We start from the raw sequence: 21,530 nt of genomic DNA, 5'->3' as shown, positions 1-21,530 counted from the left end.
ATATCGATACCCTGATTCGGTTTGTTTGATTTAGGCGTTAGGGTTTTACGTAATAACGGTGAATTTTATTGCGTATTGGAACTAAGTTTTTACCTGTAGAGGTGATAATTTTCTTCCTTGAAATTACGATAAGTCAACAAAACGAAGAGTCGTTGTGTTGTAGCCTATTGTTGAAGGCTCAAGTTGTGTGATTTGGATGGGTCGATTTTTTGTTGATTTGTTGAATTCTAGATCATCGAAATTGAAAGAATGATATTCTAGCTGATTACGATACGATCTGTAATCGATGATTAGAATTTCTGCCGAAAATAAGTATTTCATAGGCAAACTCTGTGTTATTTATCCATTTTTTGGTTAGGTAAAATTGGCCGATTTTAAAACGAAATTAGTCCTCTTTTGAACGCGAGTTGTCGCATTGGGTGTATTCATGTCTCATGTTTGAACGAACTGTGATTTGGGGTGTCTGAAAGACTGAAATTCAGTGATTTGATTGTAAAAATCAAAGTAAACTCCTGGTTATACCTTTGTGTCTCAAATTTGAATGCTGTAATTGTCATTATTTTGAAGTTTTTTTTTGTTCGATACCTTTTTGGGGACTTATTTTTATGGGGCGGAGAAGAGAAGGAAGCCCTTTTTTCTCTTTTTTCGAGATTAATGTGAAATGTGAGAGATAGTTTTAAAATTGAAAACACTTTCTAACAAAGGAAGCTCTCGAGGTGTTCGGCTGTCCGCCTTATACGTATTTGAACAGTGCTGCGATTTTTGGAAAGAGACTGGTCTCAGGTCTGAAACCACTATACCGAAATGTCAGCTGCCCAAGTTGTTTTTTCGATTTTTAACCGATTTTTAGGTTAATTTAGGTTAATTTGAAAATTGACCTTTTCAGTCTGAGTCGTTTTTTTAAAAAAATACATACTTATTCAGTGAGAATGATGAAAAATTAGTCCTAAAAGTAATACCAACCCTTCCAAACCGAATTGTGCCATTTTTCAAAATAAATCAGTTTTTCATTTTTGTTATTTAGGTAAATGTAAATTTTGAATCTTGAAAATGAAAATGATGAAAATAATGCCTAACTAATTCAGCAAAGCCTCCTCGGCAATTTTTCAACACCAAAAGAAATTGTTTTTTACTTCTTGAATGTATAGGTGAATTTCTAAATTCCGATCTCTGACTAATCTAACTAGTACCAAACTTGCGAAAAACTCCCCAAATGAATTTCTACGCTTTGTAGAGAAATCTGAAATCGGGTTGTAGGCTCCAGAATTACGAAAATAGTAAAATTCGTGACGAGTTAATCTTACCTATTAGTTTCGGGACTAGATAATTTTTATAAAACATGTATTTTTTATTAAAAAAAAAAAAAAAAAAGCAAAACCGCGGAAAACGGTCAATGCAAAAATTGAAAAATAAATTTGGGAAGCTGAAATTTTGACTATGGAGAGTTCAGACCATGGTCTTTCCAAACATCGCGGTCTCCAAATCGGAGGCGGACTCCTCGAGAGGTTCCTGTAAACATACGTTTGAGATCGAATATCATGAATTTGAATATGAATTAGGTACTTACGAACTTCATTTCAGCTCAAGAACGAACATCGCTTTGTGTTGTTCGAAAAATTTTGCTTAAAAAAAACGTATCTAATTTAATGTGAGAAAATCTAGAATTAATTTTCCGTAAATATTGATAGGAAAACTGTTTGTGTGAAGTATCGGTTCAATTAATTTTATCGTATTTCATTGGAGACTGAGAAGTGCACCGGTGTGGTATGGGTCAAGGATGATTGCAAAATAATATGTACATAATTATATGCACGCAATTTTGGCTTGGTGTTGTAAATAATATTTGTTTTTTTTTCTTTTTTGCAAAATGTAAACAATTTTATGTTTGAAAATTCAGTTGGACTAACGATGTTCATCGTGTGTTTTTTTTTATGAAACATTCTGTACGTACATGATTATGTATAAATGAGAATTTTTCCATCAAAATATTGAGTATAAGTAGGTACAGAAAGGAAAGTGGAAGTGCCTCTTTCATTTTCAGTTTTATGGAAACATTAAAGTACCTATTCATTTTATGCACCTAAAAAATTGTGGATTTGCCCAACATTATGATCTTTCTCTTGCTGATTTTTCAATGCTGTGCTGTATTACATACTTCCTTTATTTTTACGCTGTTTGAAAGAGTTTCTTGTACATGATATGTCATGAATTTTTTTCTTCGAAATAATTAGTCAGATCTGACCGAAACTTGTATAAATGTGGTCGAATGTTTCAGTTTTAAAGTTGGATTTTTGAATTTTACTCGTATTTTGAAAGATCTTATTGCGTATGTAGAATCGGACATTCGAACTGAACTGTACTGTCTAGGGCCTGGGCCTGACTGAACCGAAATCTGTAAATGAAAATGCCTCGTAAAACCAGTATCACTTCGCGAAATCCAAAAAACGTTGTTCCATTCGAAATGGATGAACAATAACTTGAATTAATATTTCTATAAAAATTCAGTTGCGTTGCCTCGTCGAGCCTGAATGCTCAATTGGTTGGTGTACTTTATTCGAAAATCAGTTGTGAACTTCGTCGACAAATGAAATATCCATAATCAAGTAGTAAACGTTCTAGTGAAAATATGAAATTATCATTCGGGGTTGTGGAAGGCGAGAAAGAGTGTGATTTGATCAGATCTTTCACTTGATCGATGCATTGATATTGGGAACAGTTTTTGCATGCTACCTGCTTCATGAGACAGTGCAAAGCTGTTGACGATTCAACGTATTACGTGTGAGAATTTCAATAATATACACTCTCCCTACACCCGCCTACGTAATTTATAAAACACCTAAATTTGTTGGTAATTTTCACATATCTACTTTGCCATCTGCTGTAGCGATAGCGACAGGTGGAGCGAGTTATGTAGGTAGACGCACCAGAAGAAACGAGAGCAAGTGACGATAGTTTTTGAGTACTTTATGTATGTTTTCATTTGTTTTTTTTTTCGTTCTGTTGTTCATTTTCAACGAGAGCCATCGAATTAGATTGTAGGATTTTTAGAAGTGTAGTGTAGTTATTGCGAGATGTTTTTCTAGTATTTTCAGTATCGTTTGTTGACCGTTTTGTTATATATGTGTTTACAGGCCGAGCGAAGAAATTACCACCTTCGATAGATCTAGTCATTTTTACGAACGTCGAGATGGTACTGAAAATTATGTTAGAAGACCTCCATCAGCTTACCACGTAGTTAGTCCTTCCGATTCATTAAGAGGTAGAACTCGCGAAAGGGATAGGTTGTACAGAAACGGCCCTTCACATTACACTCCGATTTTAGATAGGTGAGTGTGTTTTTCAAAATACACATGGATGTAGTTTTTTTTCTTCGGATGTCGCTTTAAGGACAATAGAATGCATAAATCGTATCGTTGAAGTAGTTAGTCAATCAAATTAGTACAATTGCTATGTAAAGAGTAATCGAATATTTGAATGTGTACTGTTTTCGCGTTCCTATAAGACCTATCTATCTTTTTCACAAATTAGCTCGTCTTGTACGAGTGAGGAGATTTTAATGTAGCATAAGACTCGCGATATGGCTTAAATGTGGCACATCCGAATCAATTTTTCGCTTAACTTTTATCAGAAAAAAAACAACTTGTAGACGATCGAATGATCTAATTTGAGCCCGTTGTTTTTTCTGTTTTTTGTAGCGTTGTTGCAAGAACTCCTTCCACTCATCACAGGACGGTTACAACGACCAGTTGGAATTCTTATGAAGGTACCAATTGTTCGAGGTATTCGTCGTCTGTCGTGAGCACGCCGGAAATTTTATCGTACCAAGAAGAGCGGAGGGAAAGCACTCCAGTCATCATAGTGCATAAGAAACATCCAAAATCACGGTAATTTTGCATCCGATTTTTGAAACACCTATATTATTTTAGAGTATAGTTTTGCACCAAAAAGGGCCGTATTTGGACATTATTTTACCAAGTAGCCAAGAAACTACACTTTTGAAATGAATTTATTGTAATTTGTACATATGATCGAGACGTGCGAAATTTCCTATCGAAAATTTGAATCATTGAAATGTTTATTGCTACTTGATGAGTGAAGTCCATGAATATGGTATGGCCCTAAGAATTTAATCTATGAATACCTTTGTAAAGTAGAATCCAATCCGGATATTAATTAATTGCATTGCACAGTCGAATGAATATGCTCTCGATATTTCATATATCGAGAGCTAGAGTACTCGGTGCTAAAGTAATAACCTGAAATTGCAACACGCTTTTAACGATTCATACTTAAAGTGTTACTTAAACAGGTGTACAAGTATTTTATACGTATTCAAATCATGCGGGTAGTTTAAGTTACGAAAGTTGATGATAATTAATGACGTTGTCATCATTATGAATTTTGAAAAATACAATACAGTTTTCTATTTGCTTTGTTTAAGTCGTGATTTTGGCTATAAGGTTTTGGTTTTTCAAAAAACGCCTTTCAAAAGTTTGTTTAAAGTTTGAAAACGTATTTTTAAACAAAATTTCTCAATGAATGATGTTGAAATCCAGTCTGTTGGAGGCTACTGATCATTTGTCTTGATCATTAAAATTTGAAATAATTTTTATTAATAACAGTCTTGTCGAAGTTACAGTGTTTTGTTTTTTCAACTTATGAAGCTCAAGTTTTGTTTTTGGGCTTAAAAAAAACACCTAGGTATCATTTCTACTTAGAAAGAACAAGGAAGCGATTTACCAATTTTGTTTTTATGTGAAAATCTCGATAATCGAAGCATATTACGGATAAGAATTGTGTGGGAGTCTTCGCATACAGACAGAGAGGAAAGACCAAAGTTTTGACGAACGAGGGATAGCGGCGTTATCAATGTTTATTCAGTAGAGTATCTACTACGTTGGGTTAATATTTACTTTTTCTTCGAAAATTTGATGAAATGCCAAATGATCTAAAAAGCACGTAGTGAAATTTTAAGCCCTCCAACTCGATTTAGCGTTTACCGTTGCGAAGTCAAATGGCGAATTTCAAAATATTATCAGAAGGCTGATATGTTTACCTTACAACAGATTTTGAGGTCGTTTGATTGTTTTCTATCGCTTCTTTGCACGCCTCCTCTAAAAAAACAACTGCTGACGCGGCGTAAATAATCGATACGTAGGTACTTACGTTTTTTGGAAACAAAATCCGTGCAAATTCCACCATTTTTTTGAATTATTTTTCAGATTTTTCACCTCCGAAATCGATTTTGAAATTTTCAAAGCCCCCCCCCCCCCCGGTTAAGCATTAACCAGCAAATCCCCCAATCCCCTACTAAAAAAAAATCCAAGTGTATTCCTTCTCTTCTTGTCAATTTTGCGTATTTTTCGAACTTAAGAACTCATTTAACGATCAAAAAACCTATGGACGGGTTTCCGGCCAAAAAATTACTCCAATTTTCACTCTTTTTCCGATGATTTAGCTAAATTTTGAGTCTTCTTTTTCACCAATAAAATCTCCAGTTTGGCACGATACATTTTTGTCAAAAGTCGAATTTTGACCGATTCAGTAGAATAATTGCAAAACAGGAGTTGTGTATAATTGCATTTTTAGAGCACGGAAATCCTGCCTATTAAATTATAGGCAGCTATTTCGTTGAAATAAGTTCAATGTTTATTGTGTGCCCGCAATCCTTCTTGAAAATTACGAAGAATTCGGTCTCATTGATTCAATCCACTACCAGGATGATTCTATGTAAATGTGAGGTTCAAAAAAAGAAATTAATGCGAAAAAAATCAGAAATACTTCCGATTTTAATTAAACAGAGCTAATTTATCGACGAGTTCTTTTACGTACAACGAACGTATTTCTAACTATATACTTACGATCAAAATTTATTTTTTCCAGGAGAAAATGTAGAGTCATGCGAAGGCGCGGATCGAACGGCAGCGAAAGCGTATCCAATAATTCTGATTCAAGTAGATCTCGATCTCATTCTAGTAGCAGTTCAAGTCACTCTCGTAGTTCTTCTTCTAGTTCAGATTCTTCAAGCGCGGCAATTTCCGAAAGATCTTGTTCTACGCACAGGTACGTCATGTTGAATATGGTTTTTACCTCTTGGACTGAGGAGCTAGTACATCTGAAAAACTATGTTTCGATGATAAAAGAGTCCCTCTGGATGAGAGTTTCAATTTTTGAAAGTTTCCTCCAGAGGAAGAGGTGCGATTCTATTTTCGAAAGGTCTCCTTGTTGGGATCCTCAACATTTCTTTTTCACGTTGTTGAGACCTGCTTTTTATTTTATTTTTTTTCAAAAGTAAAGGAAAAAATAATTGAAAATAAAAAAGGAGAGTAGGAAAAGTTCTTGTCTATTAAAAAAAAAGATGTTTCTGATGTAAAAATTGAAACATTAATTAATTTTGTTGTTTTTGTGCTTTTTTTTTCACAGTCATCATGGTAGTCTTAAAAGTACAGTCACTGTTCATTCCACTATATCTACGCCGTTAACAAATTGTAGTCCTGTTGTGCATACTGATGATAGAAGACCTCTTGCAATTTGTGTCAGAAATTTGCCAGCAAGATCCAGTGGTACGATCACGTTTCTCTTTTTCTTTCTTTTCTCTTCATTCTTCAATTTAATCGATCATTTCGACGATAATATGTTATTGTTAATCGATAAAGCACCATTGTGGGCTTTTTCGAGTAGAATGATGAGGTTAATAAAATAGGAAGGGTGAGTGAGCGAGAATAAAGATGCGCGAAGGCTAATACATATAATTTTAATACTGTGGACGATGACCATGAATACGAAGAAGCTTCCTGTATTTTTTTCCACGTAGAATAACGTAATTGTAAAATTTTCCATTATCACATCGACGCGACTACCGGGGTATTTGCATAATGCAGGCTTTTTTAAAATTTTCCATTTTCAACGTGTGTTTCAGATTCCAGCCTAAAAGATGGATTATACCACGAGTACAAGAAACATGGGAAAGTAACATCTGTGAAAGTCCTAGGCCAGGGTGCGAATCGATATGCCATCGTTTGTTTTAAAAAAGCAGACGATGTGGAGAAAGCGTTGCAAGTTTCGCACGATAAACTGTTTTTTGGTTCTAAAATCGAAGTCACCATATATCATGGATATGATGTTGAAGATAATGATTTTAGGTAAATTATCATTTGGAATTATTCTTGTAATTTATTGAAGATGAAATTGATTTTATTCAACATGGTATTTTTTCAACCAAAAAAAAAAATGTGAATTTAAATTTTGGTTTTTATGAATTCAAACATATTTATTAAAATTTATACTATATTTACAACGATTTCAGCGATTGTTTGGGATATATTTTCACTTTACCAACCTTACCTAGGAAGGACTTTTGTAATAATTTTGTGCGGCTGAAAAACGGATGTATTTGTTTATAAAAATTGCTCCCCCCTATCCCTTTCTTTTCATATGATCAAAAATTCGAAATTTACATTCGTGTACTGTCACGCTGAAAGATAAACTACCTTATGGTTCGAAAATATTTGTGTAAAATGTATAATATGCGTAGTAATGATGTTATGTACATTCAGTTGTTTAATTTGACTTTATACTTTGCAGACCTATCGAAGCAGAGCTGGATGAATATCATCCAAAAGCAACGCGAACGTTATTTATAGGAAATCTTGAAAAAGATGTATCTGTTAATGATCTCCGTAATACGTTTCAAAAATTTGGCGAAATTATTGTAAGTGAATTAAACATTAATTTTTTTTACTCTCCAATAGGTTATAATACTCAGTTTAACGATATAACGTGCTAAAAGAGAAAAAAAATCCCGATTTTAAATTTGCTGATTATTCTTACGTTGAAAGGTTTTAGAAAAGTGTTGATGTAATTTTTTCTTTATTGTTTGAACGTCACATTGTGATTCAGTGAAAATGGAAATTTTGATAGTATAATTTCGTTTCGGGGGTAACTTAGTGATTCTTTAAGATTCTTTTAAATAAAGCACAGAACTGATCCTGAGCTGTAATCATTTTTCAAAACATCGCCTTTCTCACTGTTTTGATCCGTAGATTTTTCTAACAATTTTGGTTTATTTTTTGTTACAGGATATTGATTTAAAGAAACAAGGTGTTACAAGTTGTTACGCATTTTGCCAATACTGTGATATTAGTAGTGTAGTTAAGGCTATGCATGCGATGGATGGAGAATATTTTGGAAGCAACAAAATTAATTTGGGGTATGGAAAATCGCTAGCAACCAATTGTTTGTGGGTGGCAGGCGTTGCAGGTATGTATCATCATAATACCCGCTTTATCAATCGCATTATCGATTGTTGTGTATCGTATATCTAATCGATGTAATCCTTTTCGCAGACTGTGTTACCGAAAAACAATTAAGTGGGTCTTTCAGCCAGTTTGGTCATGTGACGCATGTAGATATAGACAGATCTCAAGGAAAAGCTTTAGTGTTTTTTCAACAAGTGAGTATTCGCAAATACCTATTATTGTATTTTCAAATCGACTTACTCGAATTTGTTTTCGATACGTCTGTGGAATACAACTGTTCTTCGACGATTATAAATGTATTTCGTGTAATTCGTAGATAACCCATGCACAAGCAGCGTTGAGTCAAATGAGAGGGTATGTGCTTAAGAACAGAAGATTAATGGCAGATTATGCATCTCGAGAATGCCAAGAGAATTTTTATGATAATTATGAAAAATCAAAATCCGTTATATCAGCCTACGAAAATAAGTAAGTGTTTGCCAGTAAACGCGAGAAATTCACCTTTTGTCGATATTTATGAAAATTTACGTTCTTAATTCATTTTTTTTAGCTGCCAAGATTCTCCTCGAAGTACGGGTAGTACACGTGGCTTAGATACACCAGCGTCTTCGACGAGTAGCAACGGCGGTGGCGGTGGTGGCAACAGTAATACAACCAGTAAAACCATACTGAATACGAGTAGTAGTAATACGAACAACAGCAGTAGCGATAAATTACATCCTCGATACCAACACACAACACCAACATTACGTACAACTCCTACTCATCAAACAGTTCAACAAACGCCGTCCAGTAATAGTGCTTCACCTATTGTAAACAATACTCCGTCACCATCACCATCAACATCTTCTAGATCAACGCCACGTCCTCAACAAACTAGTCGTTTCGATTACAGCAATACCGAATGTTCTTCCGAAAGACGGATATCGAGGTATGTGTGGAAAAATTTAATGCTTATTCTTTCTAAAAAAAAAAAAAAAAACGTGTGAAATGTGCGGGTTTTTAATAACGATTATTTTTTTCTCTGTTCTCACAGAAGTTTGGAAGATTTGAATATTAATATCGAGAGTAATACCACCAGCAGCAGCGAGAAAGCGCCGCCGACGACGCCGAATCCGCAGGACGACGTGACGCTACAAAAAGAACGCGTTTCGTTGCTGGAACAGTTGAACGACTATTCCAGCTCGGAAGACGACGACGATGAAGAAGAACTTTCGTCGACGAAACAGCAAAGCTCGATACGACAGCATCGTAGCACTAGTCGCGAAGAGAGTAGACCGGGTACGCCGTTATGCGACGAACGGCCGGAGAACATATTGGCTCATTACGAGAGCCGTCGAGCAGCCAAAGAGAAAAACACTAGCAATACTCCGTTGTCTTTACCATTACCTTCGTTCGCTAATAAAGTTCCTCGTTCCTCTTCCCCTTCGGATCGTTCTTCGAAGTCACCGCACCAAAGTAAACCGCACCATGTTTCCCGTCCGCCGCCGCCTTTTGAAAGCAGCAGTAACAGCAACGTAACCAGAACGTTGTCATCGTCGTCGACGTCGTCGTACACCAGACGATCGCCTTCGCCGCACGCAAAAGAAAAGCCCAGCATATTAGATTCGAAACTGAGCAACATCACGTCGTTCGATTCGTTGACCGAAACGTTAAAAGCGCCGTGGATCGAACAGCTCAAATCGCTGGACGAAAAATACGAAAAATGGCACGGCACTCGGTGCAAAGTGATGTCCGGTAAGCTGGACACGTCCGCGATCCAAGTCAAACACAAGCTGCTGGACGTTAATTCGATCGGTCGTCAAAGATCGGAAATCTGTCAAACGGTGCTGTCTCGTAAAAGTGTTTTCGACGACCATTTCAAACGTCTGGAAACCATAACCGATCAAACGCCGCCGACGGAGTTCCCTTCGCCGCGGGTCACCATTAATAATACGGTCCGATCTCATAATACGTTAATCACGAGTATCAGTAATTTACCTAGTAACGTATGTTCCAAACCATCGACCGTGAATAATGTAGCGGTAGCGTCAACGTCGTCCGCATCTTCCAGCACACCGACTTCGTCGTCATCAACATCCTCGTCGTCGTCTTCGTCATCGTCGTCTGTAATCAAAGGCCTGCAGTATCCGTTTCCGTCGCATCCGCCTCCGGTAAAGAGTACCGCAACGACGACGACGACGCCAACAACGCCCAAACCACTCTTGCTGAATAATTTCAACGCGTCGTCCAATTCCACCGCCGTCTCCGGTAAACAGTCAGATATCAACAGTATTAGTCCGCCCACGAGCGCACCTCTACCATCACCTCACGGTAGTAGTAGTAGCAGCAGCACGCGTACCAACGCGATATTGAGGAACAACTCGGTTGAGAAGTTAACTGAATTACCAAAAAATCCATTGCCTATTACTAGTCGTGAAACGTTGAGTAGGCTGGAACCGGTCGCAGCTATCGATAAAAAAGACATCGTCAGTCCGGTGAATTCGCGTCGTGGCAGTATCGAAAGCATCGGCAGGAAGTCAACCGATGATATGAACGAATTGATCAACGAACGCGTCTCCGCCACCGCCGCTGTCAAAGACAAATACAACTGTAAATCTACCACTCATGACCAGAGTGGCGATAAACCAAACAAAATCGTTAATCACGAAACAAAACCGAAATTTAACAATTGCTCGTACGAAAGTAAATCTACCACGTCGAACGAGAAAGAAAACAGCGTATTGGATAAAAGAAAAAATTCCGTTGATAGAACCATTGTCACGTCCACCGTCACTACAACCACGATTACGGCTACCATCGCCGTCACGTCGACCATCTCCACCAGTACCTTGTCCTGCGCCAGCACCACCGTCGCAGTAGCCTCAGTTGCCTCGACTTCGGCGTCTGCAACGTCGCCTGAAAGTTGTAACACAGTTTCCGTCATTTTCCACACGTCGCAACGCGACAAGCTGAGTAAAAGCTTGGAAGATGTTTCGGAAATCGATAAACCAAGCACGCATAGACGTTCATCGATCGAAGTCCACAAAGAAGAACGTGTGACCAACGAAAAGATCGATGAAAAAGTAGTACCCAAAAAAGAAATAGTCAATAACATCCATAAGAAAATCGATAAATCCGAAGTCTTGTCTAAAAAGCCAACGAATTTCGCCAACTCTTCCAAAGAGCTCGACGTTATGAAACGCGATAAAAAAGAAATGGTCAATCATTGCGATAAAATCGGCACCGATGATAAAAAATCCAAAGTAGTCTCGTACAACCACGTTAACAGCGAAGACGAAGACAGAAAGAAAGATACCAAAATCGAAAAGAAAGAAGATAAACGAATTCCCCCACCACTGAAGGATGTCAAAAACGAAAGCGCCGAAGATAAAGACCCGCTCGAAATAAAAATGGCCGAAATTGACGAAGACGATGACGATTCCAACGATATCGACGATAACAAAACAACGCTGGTGAAAAATAAAATCATCGAAACGGTATTTAACGTGAAACACGAGAAAAAGAAATCTGTGTCCGACGGTAAAGACGAGGAAGTTAAACCTCCTAAAGAGAAGAAAAAGTCGGTCAGCGATAAAAGCAGCCATTCGTCCAAAGAGAAGATCAACAAGAAAGAAGATAAATCGAAAAAAGAGTGTATAAAAACGAAAGAATTCAACATGTTCGAAAATAAATCCCTAGAAAAGAAAAAGAACCATTTTTTATCCGAAAGGCGGAAATCGAACGATTTGGAAGGTAGAGAAACGGAAAAGTCGTCCGGTAAACATAAAGAAAACGAACAAATCATCGACAAATCCAAGTCTGAGAAGAAGAACAAACACGAGACCAAGCAACATAAGGACGAAAAATCGCGTAAATGCGAAGAGAAAAGAGAATCATCCGACGTGGTGAAAGTCGAAGAAAAACTTAATAAATTCGAAGAGAAATTAGAAAAGAAAACCGAAAATGTGTTCAATAAGACTGAAAGCAGTTGCACTAACAGTAGCAACAGCATCAACAGCAGTAGCTGTAGTAAGAAAGAAACGCCGAAAATTCTCGTCGAATCGACTGCGACCACGACAACGTCAACGTCGACTTCGACTTCGACTTCGATAAAAGAGAAAGAAAAAGAAAAAGAAAAGCGAAAAGAGAAGTTGGTAGGTCAACCTGAAAATGGTAAAATCAAACACGACTACCATAAGAAGTACAGTAAAGAACACGAAAATAATAAAAAGCATAGCAGCGAAAAAGAAACGTCGAAATCTGATACTCTCGAGTTAGAAAAAATCGATTTGAAATCCGCCAACACATCTAGTAATTTTTATAAAAACAAACTCACTCATGAATCCGTCAGTCGTAAAGAAATCGAAAGAAAGAACTCGTCCAGTAGCAGTTCGTTATCCGACTCTGTGCATAGTAAGAGTAAAAGCTCGTACGATAGCGTCGAAAGTAATAACGACGATAAACGTCACGATACGCCATCTGATCACGTGTCCAAACGAAGTAGTAGCGAGAAACACAAGAACAACAGTATCAGCGATAGTATGAAAGATGAAAAGAGAAGCGAACGTAAGAAATCGGAAAAATCTGGTTTGTCGAGCAAACGCAAGAAATCCAAGAAACGTAAAACACCCAGCGACAGTAGCAGCGATAGCGATTTCGAAAGTTACGACGAAAGCAAATCGAACAAGAAGAATCATTCGATTTTCGAAGTGGTTCTCGACGAGCCTGCTTATATTTCGATGTACGATAAAGTGAAAGCTCGCTCGACGAAAAATCTACAAAAACAAGAAGAAGAAAAACGTCAAGAAAAACTGAAAGAGAAATTCAATCAGTTGAAACAGTCACGAGTAAAACGCGAAGAGAAGAAACGTTCGACGTCGTACGACGACGATACCGATCATGAACCAACGATCAGAAAAGGCAACAAACTGATGCTGGATAGTTCTGACGAAGAGCATTCCAGTAACGACAAAATGAACAAAATCAATCTGCACGGCGTTACCGATTCGTCTGACGATGATAAAAAGAAGCCTAGCGATGACGATGATGCGACCAAGTTCGTAAAATCCATCTCGCGATCGATTAACGGTAAAAATAAGGAAAAATCGAAGCTGACGCAAACCGATTCGTCAGACGAAGAAGTGAAAAACAAACAGAAAAAAGACCAACTTTTCTTATTGTCGAGTACCGAGCACAAACGCAAATTCAAAAAAGGTATGTCGAATAAGAAACGTCCTTCTAGTCACAAAATCGAAAATAAAAAGAAAATCGAGTCTGATTCCGATGACGAGCGTAAAAAAGAATATTTTTCCGCGAACAAACAAAAATATTCCGACTTATCCGACGACGATATTCCAAAACCGCCTAAGAAGATTTTCGACAAAAAATCGTCAAGAAAGCTGCATACTGCGGACTTCGTCAAAAAGAAACCTAAAAGCGAACTGAAAATGATGATTGAAAGCGGTGAATTGGAAAAGAAAAACGCTTTTATCCCCATGGACGACGATCTGAAAAGGAAATCTCTCATGTCGGATGTTTCCGAAGATGAGGACTACACCAAGTTAAATGAATCTGATCACAAACCGCAAATAATCGACAAAAATCGCGTAAAACTCGAGAAAATCTTTACCGACACGTCGGAAAACGAAAGCATCACATCGTATCGTTTTCCAAAATCGAAGACGTGCGCTATTTATTCAGACGACAGTGAACCAGAGCCGAAACCTAAAGACAAAGCTGACGATTTATTCTTCAATTTGGCTGAACTTCATCACGACTTTACAAAATCAGAGAATTCTTCGCCTCCGCCATTAATCGATCCGATGGTTTACGACGTAGGCGATTTTCAAAAGAAGAAATCACACAAGAAGAAGCAAAAACGTCAGAAAAGTCGCGAACATTCTATGGATCGGGCTAAACGTCATTCGAAAAAAGAGCGTCGAAAGTCCATTCATAGCGATGTCGGTGAAGAAGATAAGGAACATAAACTGAAACAGAAGAAGAAAAAGAAAAGCCGCAACAAAGTAAAAAGTATCGAAAATCTCGAAGAAGATATCTTCGGTTCAATGTCGGACGATTCGGAAAAGGCGGATGCGCGAAAATTGTCCAAATTGAGTGTATCCGACGTCTACGATGCCGACTCCGATTCCAGCAACAAAGATACTCGCGAAGATGAAATTCACGAGAACGCGAAACCCGACGTTGAAACTAAACTGCTGAATTCAGTCGAAAATACCAACAGTTACGATAACTACTTCGAGCATATCAAGTCGAAGAAGAAGAAACGTAAGAAATCCAAAGAAGAAAAATCCAAACACCACCATCATCATCATCACCATCATCACAATCATCATCATACGAAACACGAAGACGTTCCGCCGGCTCTCTCGTTACCGTGCCTAATCGAGCCGCGTAGTTTGGAAATCGGCAAAGAAGATAATAAAGAAGAGGACGACGACAAGGCGGACGACCGTCACGATGAAATCGTCGACATAGTTACCAACTCGATCGCCGAAAGTCATCACGAAAAATTGCAGAAAAAAGACACCGAAGTTCCTAACGTTGAAATGAAAAACGTTTTCGCTCCGCTACCATCGTTGGACGAAAATGTGCACGAAAAAGCAGTCAAGAGTATATCAAACGACGATACCAAAGACGAAGCTCACGATCGTGCTATCAAAAGCATCGCCTCCACCGCCGTTGTTGATACCAATGTTCACGAACGTGCGGTTCTCAGCATTTTCAACTCGCTGACCGACATTGCTGTTGAAGTTAAAGAACCGACACGCATCGAAGAACCGAAAATCACGCCGCCCGTTGTAGATGATAAAACCGGCATTACCATTTCGCAAGAAGAGACCGAAGATGCGGTCGCTGCTATTCTTGGCGAATCGCCGGAATTTGGATTTGACGACGAATGTTACCCCGACGATGCGATGAAGCCCGGTACTCCCGGCTCTGAACCCGATTTACAAATCGATACTGATACCGAAGACGTGAAATCGGATATTGATAATTCGTTTGATATATCCGAACCGTTGAGCCTAGAAACCACCATAGAAAAGCTCGACGCTAACATCAAAGCTGATAATGACGAGCTTGAAGCGAAAGAGTCCAGTAATACGGATAAGTCGTCGAGTGGCGACGAAATCAGCTCGATGATTGTCGATGAAAAAGAACCAGTAATTGAAAAACCACCTGAAAAAGTCGACTCGCTGATTCCCAAACCAGTGATCGACTTACTGAAAAGTGTCGTCGAGCCGGTCATTCCAGCGAATAAACTGAACGATATTTCCAAACTCGCGTCGGACGAGGTCCTGAAAAAACCTCACGCTTCCGATTTCGTCAAATCTAAAACTCCCGAACCGAGAAAAGAAAGTTCCAGCTTCATCGTTGTCAACTCGCATTACGAAAAAATCAGCGAGAAAGTGACCGACGACAAACTTACACCGACATTGCCGCCAAAAGTAACTATACCACCGGAGAGTGTAACGCCACCCGCACGTGAATCCGATGAAATGATCAAAGATAAGCCTCGCAATGAAGAGTTGACGCCGAAAAAAGTAACACCACCATTACCGCCGCCAATTGAATCTCCATCGAGTAGCGATAGCGTCAAGAACGATCACGTTGTTGAACGCAGTCATAACAACAACAAGACAACAGAACGTTTAGTTTTCAACAATTTTTCATCGAAGAAACCTCGACCAGAGATTGATAATCCGCTGTATGCGTCTTGTAAACCTAACAACATAATGCACGTGGACGATCACCAGAAATTGAACGCTAAATCCAGATCACATTCGGTACTCAAAAGCTTGTCATCGATTCACGAACACGATAAACCCGCTGACACTGTCGAAGTTGTCAAAAAGAATAAAGAACGTAAGCGTTCGTTCATCGAATGCAATGGACCGACGTCAATCGAACCTGAAACGACTAAATTCTCCGAAAATACGGTCATCAAAATCGAACCTAATCCTGAACCCGAGCCTGTTGGTAAAAATAACGTCGCGGAAGAAAGCAGTAAAGTCGATGTCTCACCACGATCGGTCAGTCCATCTTCGATCGACCTTCCAACTGCTGATGTGCCGGTGAAACCCGAAACCAGTACTTCACCGGTACCAAAAGAAGACTCATCTACTTCTGAGAATGATCACACGTATAATTCTGTGGTGAAGAATGCTGTGGTGAAAGCCGAGCAACTACCTGAAGATGAACCAAAACCCGAAAGACTTTCTCCCCAGACGGTAATTTGCGAAGCTGTTGCTGAAAAATCAATCGAAGATGTACCAGCGGTCGAAAAAGATACCAAAGACGATTCCGATCAAAGTAAAGAAAAAGGCGAACCAGATGCTTTGAAACAGCTTCAGATCCCGACCGCTAACGAAAAGTTACTCGACTCGGTGGACGACGGCGTTAAAAGCACGGCCGAATGTAACGAAGCCAATAAAGAAAATATCGTCAAAACTATCGTGAACCAAGATAACTTCGTCGAAGGCAACGACGATTCCAAGCTGAACGTTATAGTCAGAAACAAGGAACGCGACATTAAAGAAATTGCGAGAAGCGTCGAAGAAGAAATTTTCCGAAGTGTTCCGAACGAGCTATCGAAATGTAATCATCGAATGCCGGAAAATAATCGCAATATCTTGGAAAAAGTCGTGCAGCGGATTCACGAATCTAAACGAATCACGCAGAAGGTCGAAGATCCGCAGAATGCCGAATTGACTCGTATAAATTTGACCGATAAAACCGAAGATGAAATCACTTCTGCTAAAATCTTACTGAAAATGTCCGAATCCAGCGTCATCAAGAATAAAGTCTCAGATTACAACTGCGTGATTAAAATACACGATAATCCAATCGTCGAAACCGAAGTCGAATGTAAATGTGATGGTGTCAAAGATCTGATGCCGAATACTGGCGGCAAGAAAAACGAAGCTTTATCCCCGAGCGTTGCCGAGCCGGAAGTGAATGAAGATATGTCAGAATCTGCTGATGATGCTGTCGCAGGTACGTGTCATTTAAGCACGAATACAGAGTCAAACGATTGAGTAATGTAAATATTGTTATTTAACGCAAATTTCTCTGTCTGTTTCACTTTAGGTACGAAACTAAACGACCATTCGTATAATGCTAAACGTGGCCGTAGACGAAAAGCAAGCGCACCCGGAGGAGTTGTAACCCGTCGTGGTAAACAAAACAATGTCATTACCAAAGAAACTGAATCCAAAAGCTCATTCAAACTCAAAAAACCCACCGACGTATACGAATTCAAAGAGGACTCTGAAGAAGAAGTGAAACGACCGAGATTGATTTTAACAATTAAAAGCCCAGTCGAACCTAGTCAGCCAGCTCCAACGACTCCTCCAACTCCTCCTGTGACGACTGTAGCGACGACCACCCCGTCCAAAGAAACCTCGCCTCCGCCGAACGAAGTTAAACCATCGAATAGCAATGAGACGACACCAACGGGAGTCAAATCAGCGTCTTCTGCTAATACTCGTAAATCGAGACGATTACTGGTTAGTAGCGTTTACTTTATTTCCATTGAAAATTTGAAAATTATTCTTATTCGTCGCTAATGTGTTGTGTTTGTTTGCGTCGATTAGGAGAAAGAAGGCGGATCGCGTAACACGGTCGACGACACTATCGACGAGGTGATCAAAAGCACCGCCAATAATCAACGGCCCACTAGAAGAACCACTAGAATTGCCGCGGCTGCGGCGGCGGCCATCATTACAACGGTACACGAATCAGCTCGTAAGAATTCTCGCGCAAATCGAAAACCTACTTCGAAACAAGAAACCGCTGTTCAATCGGAGACTACGAATACACCTGCGGCTGCCGAAGAAAAAGACGATTTTCCCAGCAGTCCAGCGATTCCGGCCAGACTACCATCGCCGGTTACTACTCCCGATTCTCCGGCATCGTCCAAGACAACGTCTTCCGAACCAACCACGTTGATCGATCCAGTCAGCGGAATACTGATGCCGATGAAAGAATCCGATGAAGGACAGTATGTACCTGTTCTGACGGAATTAACTCAGTTAGTACCGTTGAATATGAATTTTGTTGTTGAGAACATCTAGAAATGTGTAATTGTCCAATTATCGTTGCAAAAATTCACGAAATTTTTTTTTCTTTCGAGACTGAAAAAAATTGACGTTAGATTACGAGTGGCCCGAGGGTTGGGTTTTTATCGAGATGTTCTTACGTTTATCACACAAATTCATATTTATTGGAAAATTCCTCAAACGCTTTGTAGAGTTTATTTTGCATTTTGAAGCGGTCTTTTAGTTTTTTTTTATCACTTCGGTTTCTTGCATGATCAGTTTTCTTCCCGTAGCTATCTTTTTTTTTCGTTTCTTTATCTTGCACTTTTATTCATTGAAAATGTAAATTGTATTTTTTTTCTTTTTTTTTCGTATCGGTGCATATTTTTTTGCGTTGTAATTTTCTGAGGATTTTCCCGGTCTAAGTATTGTAGAATTAAGTTTTTTTCAATATTTTTTTTATTGCCATGCGAGGACGTGGAGCTCAGAAGCGTGATTTTTACAAAATGAATGTAGGCATGCGTTTGTGAGATGATGATGATGATGATTAGTCGTTTCATTTGGTTGTATGACGATTACGTTTTCTATAATGCTACAAATATGAATGTTTTAAAGCATTTAGTTTGCGACGTCGTTATTTCTAGATGTTTCGAGTATTCCATGTTGAAATGATTATAGGGCCTGAATATTTCATACTTTGAAGCGATTACTGTATCGTAATTTGAATGGAACTTCAAGTCCAGAAAGGACTCCAAAAAAATATTCAGTTTCAAAGTGTTTGGTGGATCAGCTGTAGCTTTGTCATTTTTTCATGGAATACATCGTCATTATTTTTAAATTTAATAATATTCTTGTTTTTGTAATCTGTATAAAAGCAATGATCAATGGTTGAAACGTTGTCTGGAAAAAAAGGTGGTGTACAATCCTATCCGATTTTTGACTCGAAACTCGAAATGTGAATACATCTTATGGAAACCTCGAAAATATAAATTTATTGCTTTACTTTGAAGTCTTTCGTCACAAATCGGATCGGATGTTGTAACGTATCCTTTTTTTCTGCAAGGAATTATTTAAATATTTCTTCTAAAAAAAGAAAATGAAAACTCGTTGGAAACGAATCGTAACATTCATCTTGTAAAAATCATTGCTTCTGGTATTCTTATTACTACAAGACGTGTAAATCTACTAGACGAAAATTACTCGTTCGTAGGTTTACACGTAAATATGCCTGACTAGTTTTAAATGAACACAGATACGTGCGAAGGGTTATTCATAAGACACTCGGTTTCATTTACAGATCACAAAAACCATCGCAGCAAGAAGACGACTCTCCACCGGAAAAGAAACCTCGCCTGGACGACAGTCTGATCGAAGAATCGGCTTTGGCATTAGTGAAAAATACTGCCGAACCTGTGATCGTTCCGAAATTAGTTACCAAACCTGCAGTGTCTCCGAAAGCACCCGAAACTGTAGCAGTGACGACGAGTGTTATTGCATCTGTAACTGCTACCAGTTCGGCGGCTTGTGTACCATTGCCTTCGACGGCTGCAACCGATAATGTGGTGATTCCGGCAGCGCATTCGGCTTCAGTACCGCACGTCAACGTTGATAACGAACCTATCAGTTTGATAAAAACCAGCACACCGCCCATAATACCTGTGGCAGCTTCGATGAAATCACATACTCCTCCGTTGGCTTACAATCAGCCGTCGTTTCCTCCTGTGGTAAGTGGAATTATTTCGATTCAGATTACAAGTTACAGAAAAGCTGTGGTACCTAACTAATGAACTTTTTGTTTTTGTTTTTTAAATTTAAGGTGTATTCTCAAAATCAACCCGTTACTAAACTGCTCACGTCGAAAACCGTTACTCCACAGCCTCGTGTACTGACGCCGATCACGCCTAAAGCTCATATTATGCAAGTAAGTACGAATTGTAATCACTGAACGATGTTATGTTCATTTGTGTAAGTTAGTATAAGTGGAATATTATGTACATATCTGTAATCTTTTGTACGAACACTTGTGCAGTCATTGAATTTGGAAAACGATACACACTCGAACGACGAAGTACCTTATCCGCCGCAATATACTAGTCCACTATTACACGGCACTGTCGCTAGTCCTCCACTGGGTTCGCCGAAGATATCTCCGCAACCGATCGTTAGCGGAGCGAGTAACACGAGGGTATGCATCTTTTACTCGTTTGGTTTAAGAGTGTATTCGTGTTTACAGCATCGTGCAGAGGTGATTATCATCGTTGTTGCTTTTTTTTATAGGTGGCTCACCCGCTTAAGAACATGGTGCCTTTGGAACCGTTGAGAATCGATCCTCCATCTGGGTATTTCTATATGCCTAATACATCGCCATCATCTAGACCAGCTGTACCGGTTCAGAGTCCATCGCCGCAACCGAGAGTCGTTCATTCGACGTCAACCATGGTAAGCTTTGGCGACTTTTTAAAAAATTGCGCATTTTTAGCTGAAAAATTGCTCATTTGTGAAGTAGTAATTATTACTCGGGGGTAAACGTGAGCTGAATTATTCATACATAGCTCGTAGTTATGAATTGTACTTTTGATTCATTTAGGGAATGAAATTAGAGTTTCAATTTGTAATTCTGGTTAGGCACTGGATACAGATCACGCAGTATCGCGTGTACTCTCTCCATTCATTTGCTTGAAAGTTCCTCTTGAATTATGGATTAATAAAAAAGTGCTCTTCGCATTAGCATTAGTGTATTCATTGCTTGAAAAAGATTAAAAAATCACATTGAGAGTTTATAAAGATTATTTGCTCGAATTTTCATCGAAAAGATTTAATAGTGAAAATCGGCCATTTTGTTGTGGAACTTTTTTATTCGTCTTTAATGGTTACATCAGAATGCATTTTCCGAGAAACCAAGTACATACCTACAAAATATTATTCATCTGTTTGTACTTAAGTGATGAAAATTGTTTCATTCCAGGTTACGATTATCACTTTTGACCCTCATGAATTAACAAACAATTATTTTGTTTCAAAAGTAGAAAAACCGAAGTTTTCATCTTTTAAGAACTATTCATTCGCCATAGTTTGAACACTTTAACAGACCCCTTGAATTTTTTGGAACATTCCGCTATGAATCGTATGGAAAAAAATTTCGGCGCTTGTGAACTGAACCCACGTGTAAAACTTGGACGAATTTTAAGTATTACGTACTTCTCGAGAAGGATAGGAAAGGGCAATAAATTGA

General features: G+C 38.6%; 1 protein-coding gene across 6 annotated transcripts in view; it reads left to right on the top strand.

The window, feature by feature from the left end:
* Window positions 1-21,530, top strand: part of spen (split ends) — a 110,578-nt gene that overhangs the window by 84,820 nt on the left and 4,228 nt on the right. For 3 of the 6 annotated variants that reach the window (XM_065354705.1, XM_065354703.1, XM_065354707.1), the window contains 17 exons: window positions 3,132-3,326; window positions 3,696-3,884; window positions 5,884-6,063; window positions 6,424-6,563; window positions 6,920-7,142; window positions 7,585-7,711; window positions 8,079-8,259; window positions 8,346-8,452; window positions 8,575-8,726; window positions 8,809-9,189; window positions 9,295-17,255; window positions 17,349-17,767; window positions 17,855-18,291; window positions 19,596-20,022; window positions 20,115-20,219; window positions 20,328-20,483; window positions 20,576-20,737. In XM_065354705.1, the coding sequence (XP_065210777.1) occupies window positions 3,132-3,326; window positions 3,696-3,884; window positions 5,884-6,063; window positions 6,424-6,563; window positions 6,920-7,142; window positions 7,585-7,711; window positions 8,079-8,259; window positions 8,346-8,452; window positions 8,575-8,726; window positions 8,809-9,189; window positions 9,295-17,255; window positions 17,349-17,767; window positions 17,855-18,291; window positions 19,596-20,022; window positions 20,115-20,219; window positions 20,328-20,483; window positions 20,576-20,737 (11,542 nt within the window). The remainder of the gene's footprint in view (window positions 1-3,131; window positions 3,327-3,695; window positions 3,885-5,883; window positions 6,064-6,423; window positions 6,564-6,919; window positions 7,143-7,584; window positions 7,712-8,078; window positions 8,260-8,345; window positions 8,453-8,574; window positions 8,727-8,808; window positions 9,190-9,294; window positions 17,256-17,348; window positions 17,768-17,854; window positions 18,292-19,595; window positions 20,023-20,114; window positions 20,220-20,327; window positions 20,484-20,575; window positions 20,738-21,530) is intronic. The other 3 variants (XM_065354706.1, XM_065354708.1, XM_065354704.1) reach the window with 2 other exon arrangements.

The sequence above is a fragment of the Planococcus citri genome, chromosome 3 (assembly GCF_950023065.1).
Source record: "Planococcus citri chromosome 3, ihPlaCitr1.1, whole genome shotgun sequence".
In the NCBI taxonomy this organism is placed as follows: domain Eukaryota; kingdom Metazoa; phylum Arthropoda; class Insecta; order Hemiptera; family Pseudococcidae; genus Planococcus; species Planococcus citri.
This window is presented reverse-complemented; position numbering and strand designations above follow the sequence as displayed.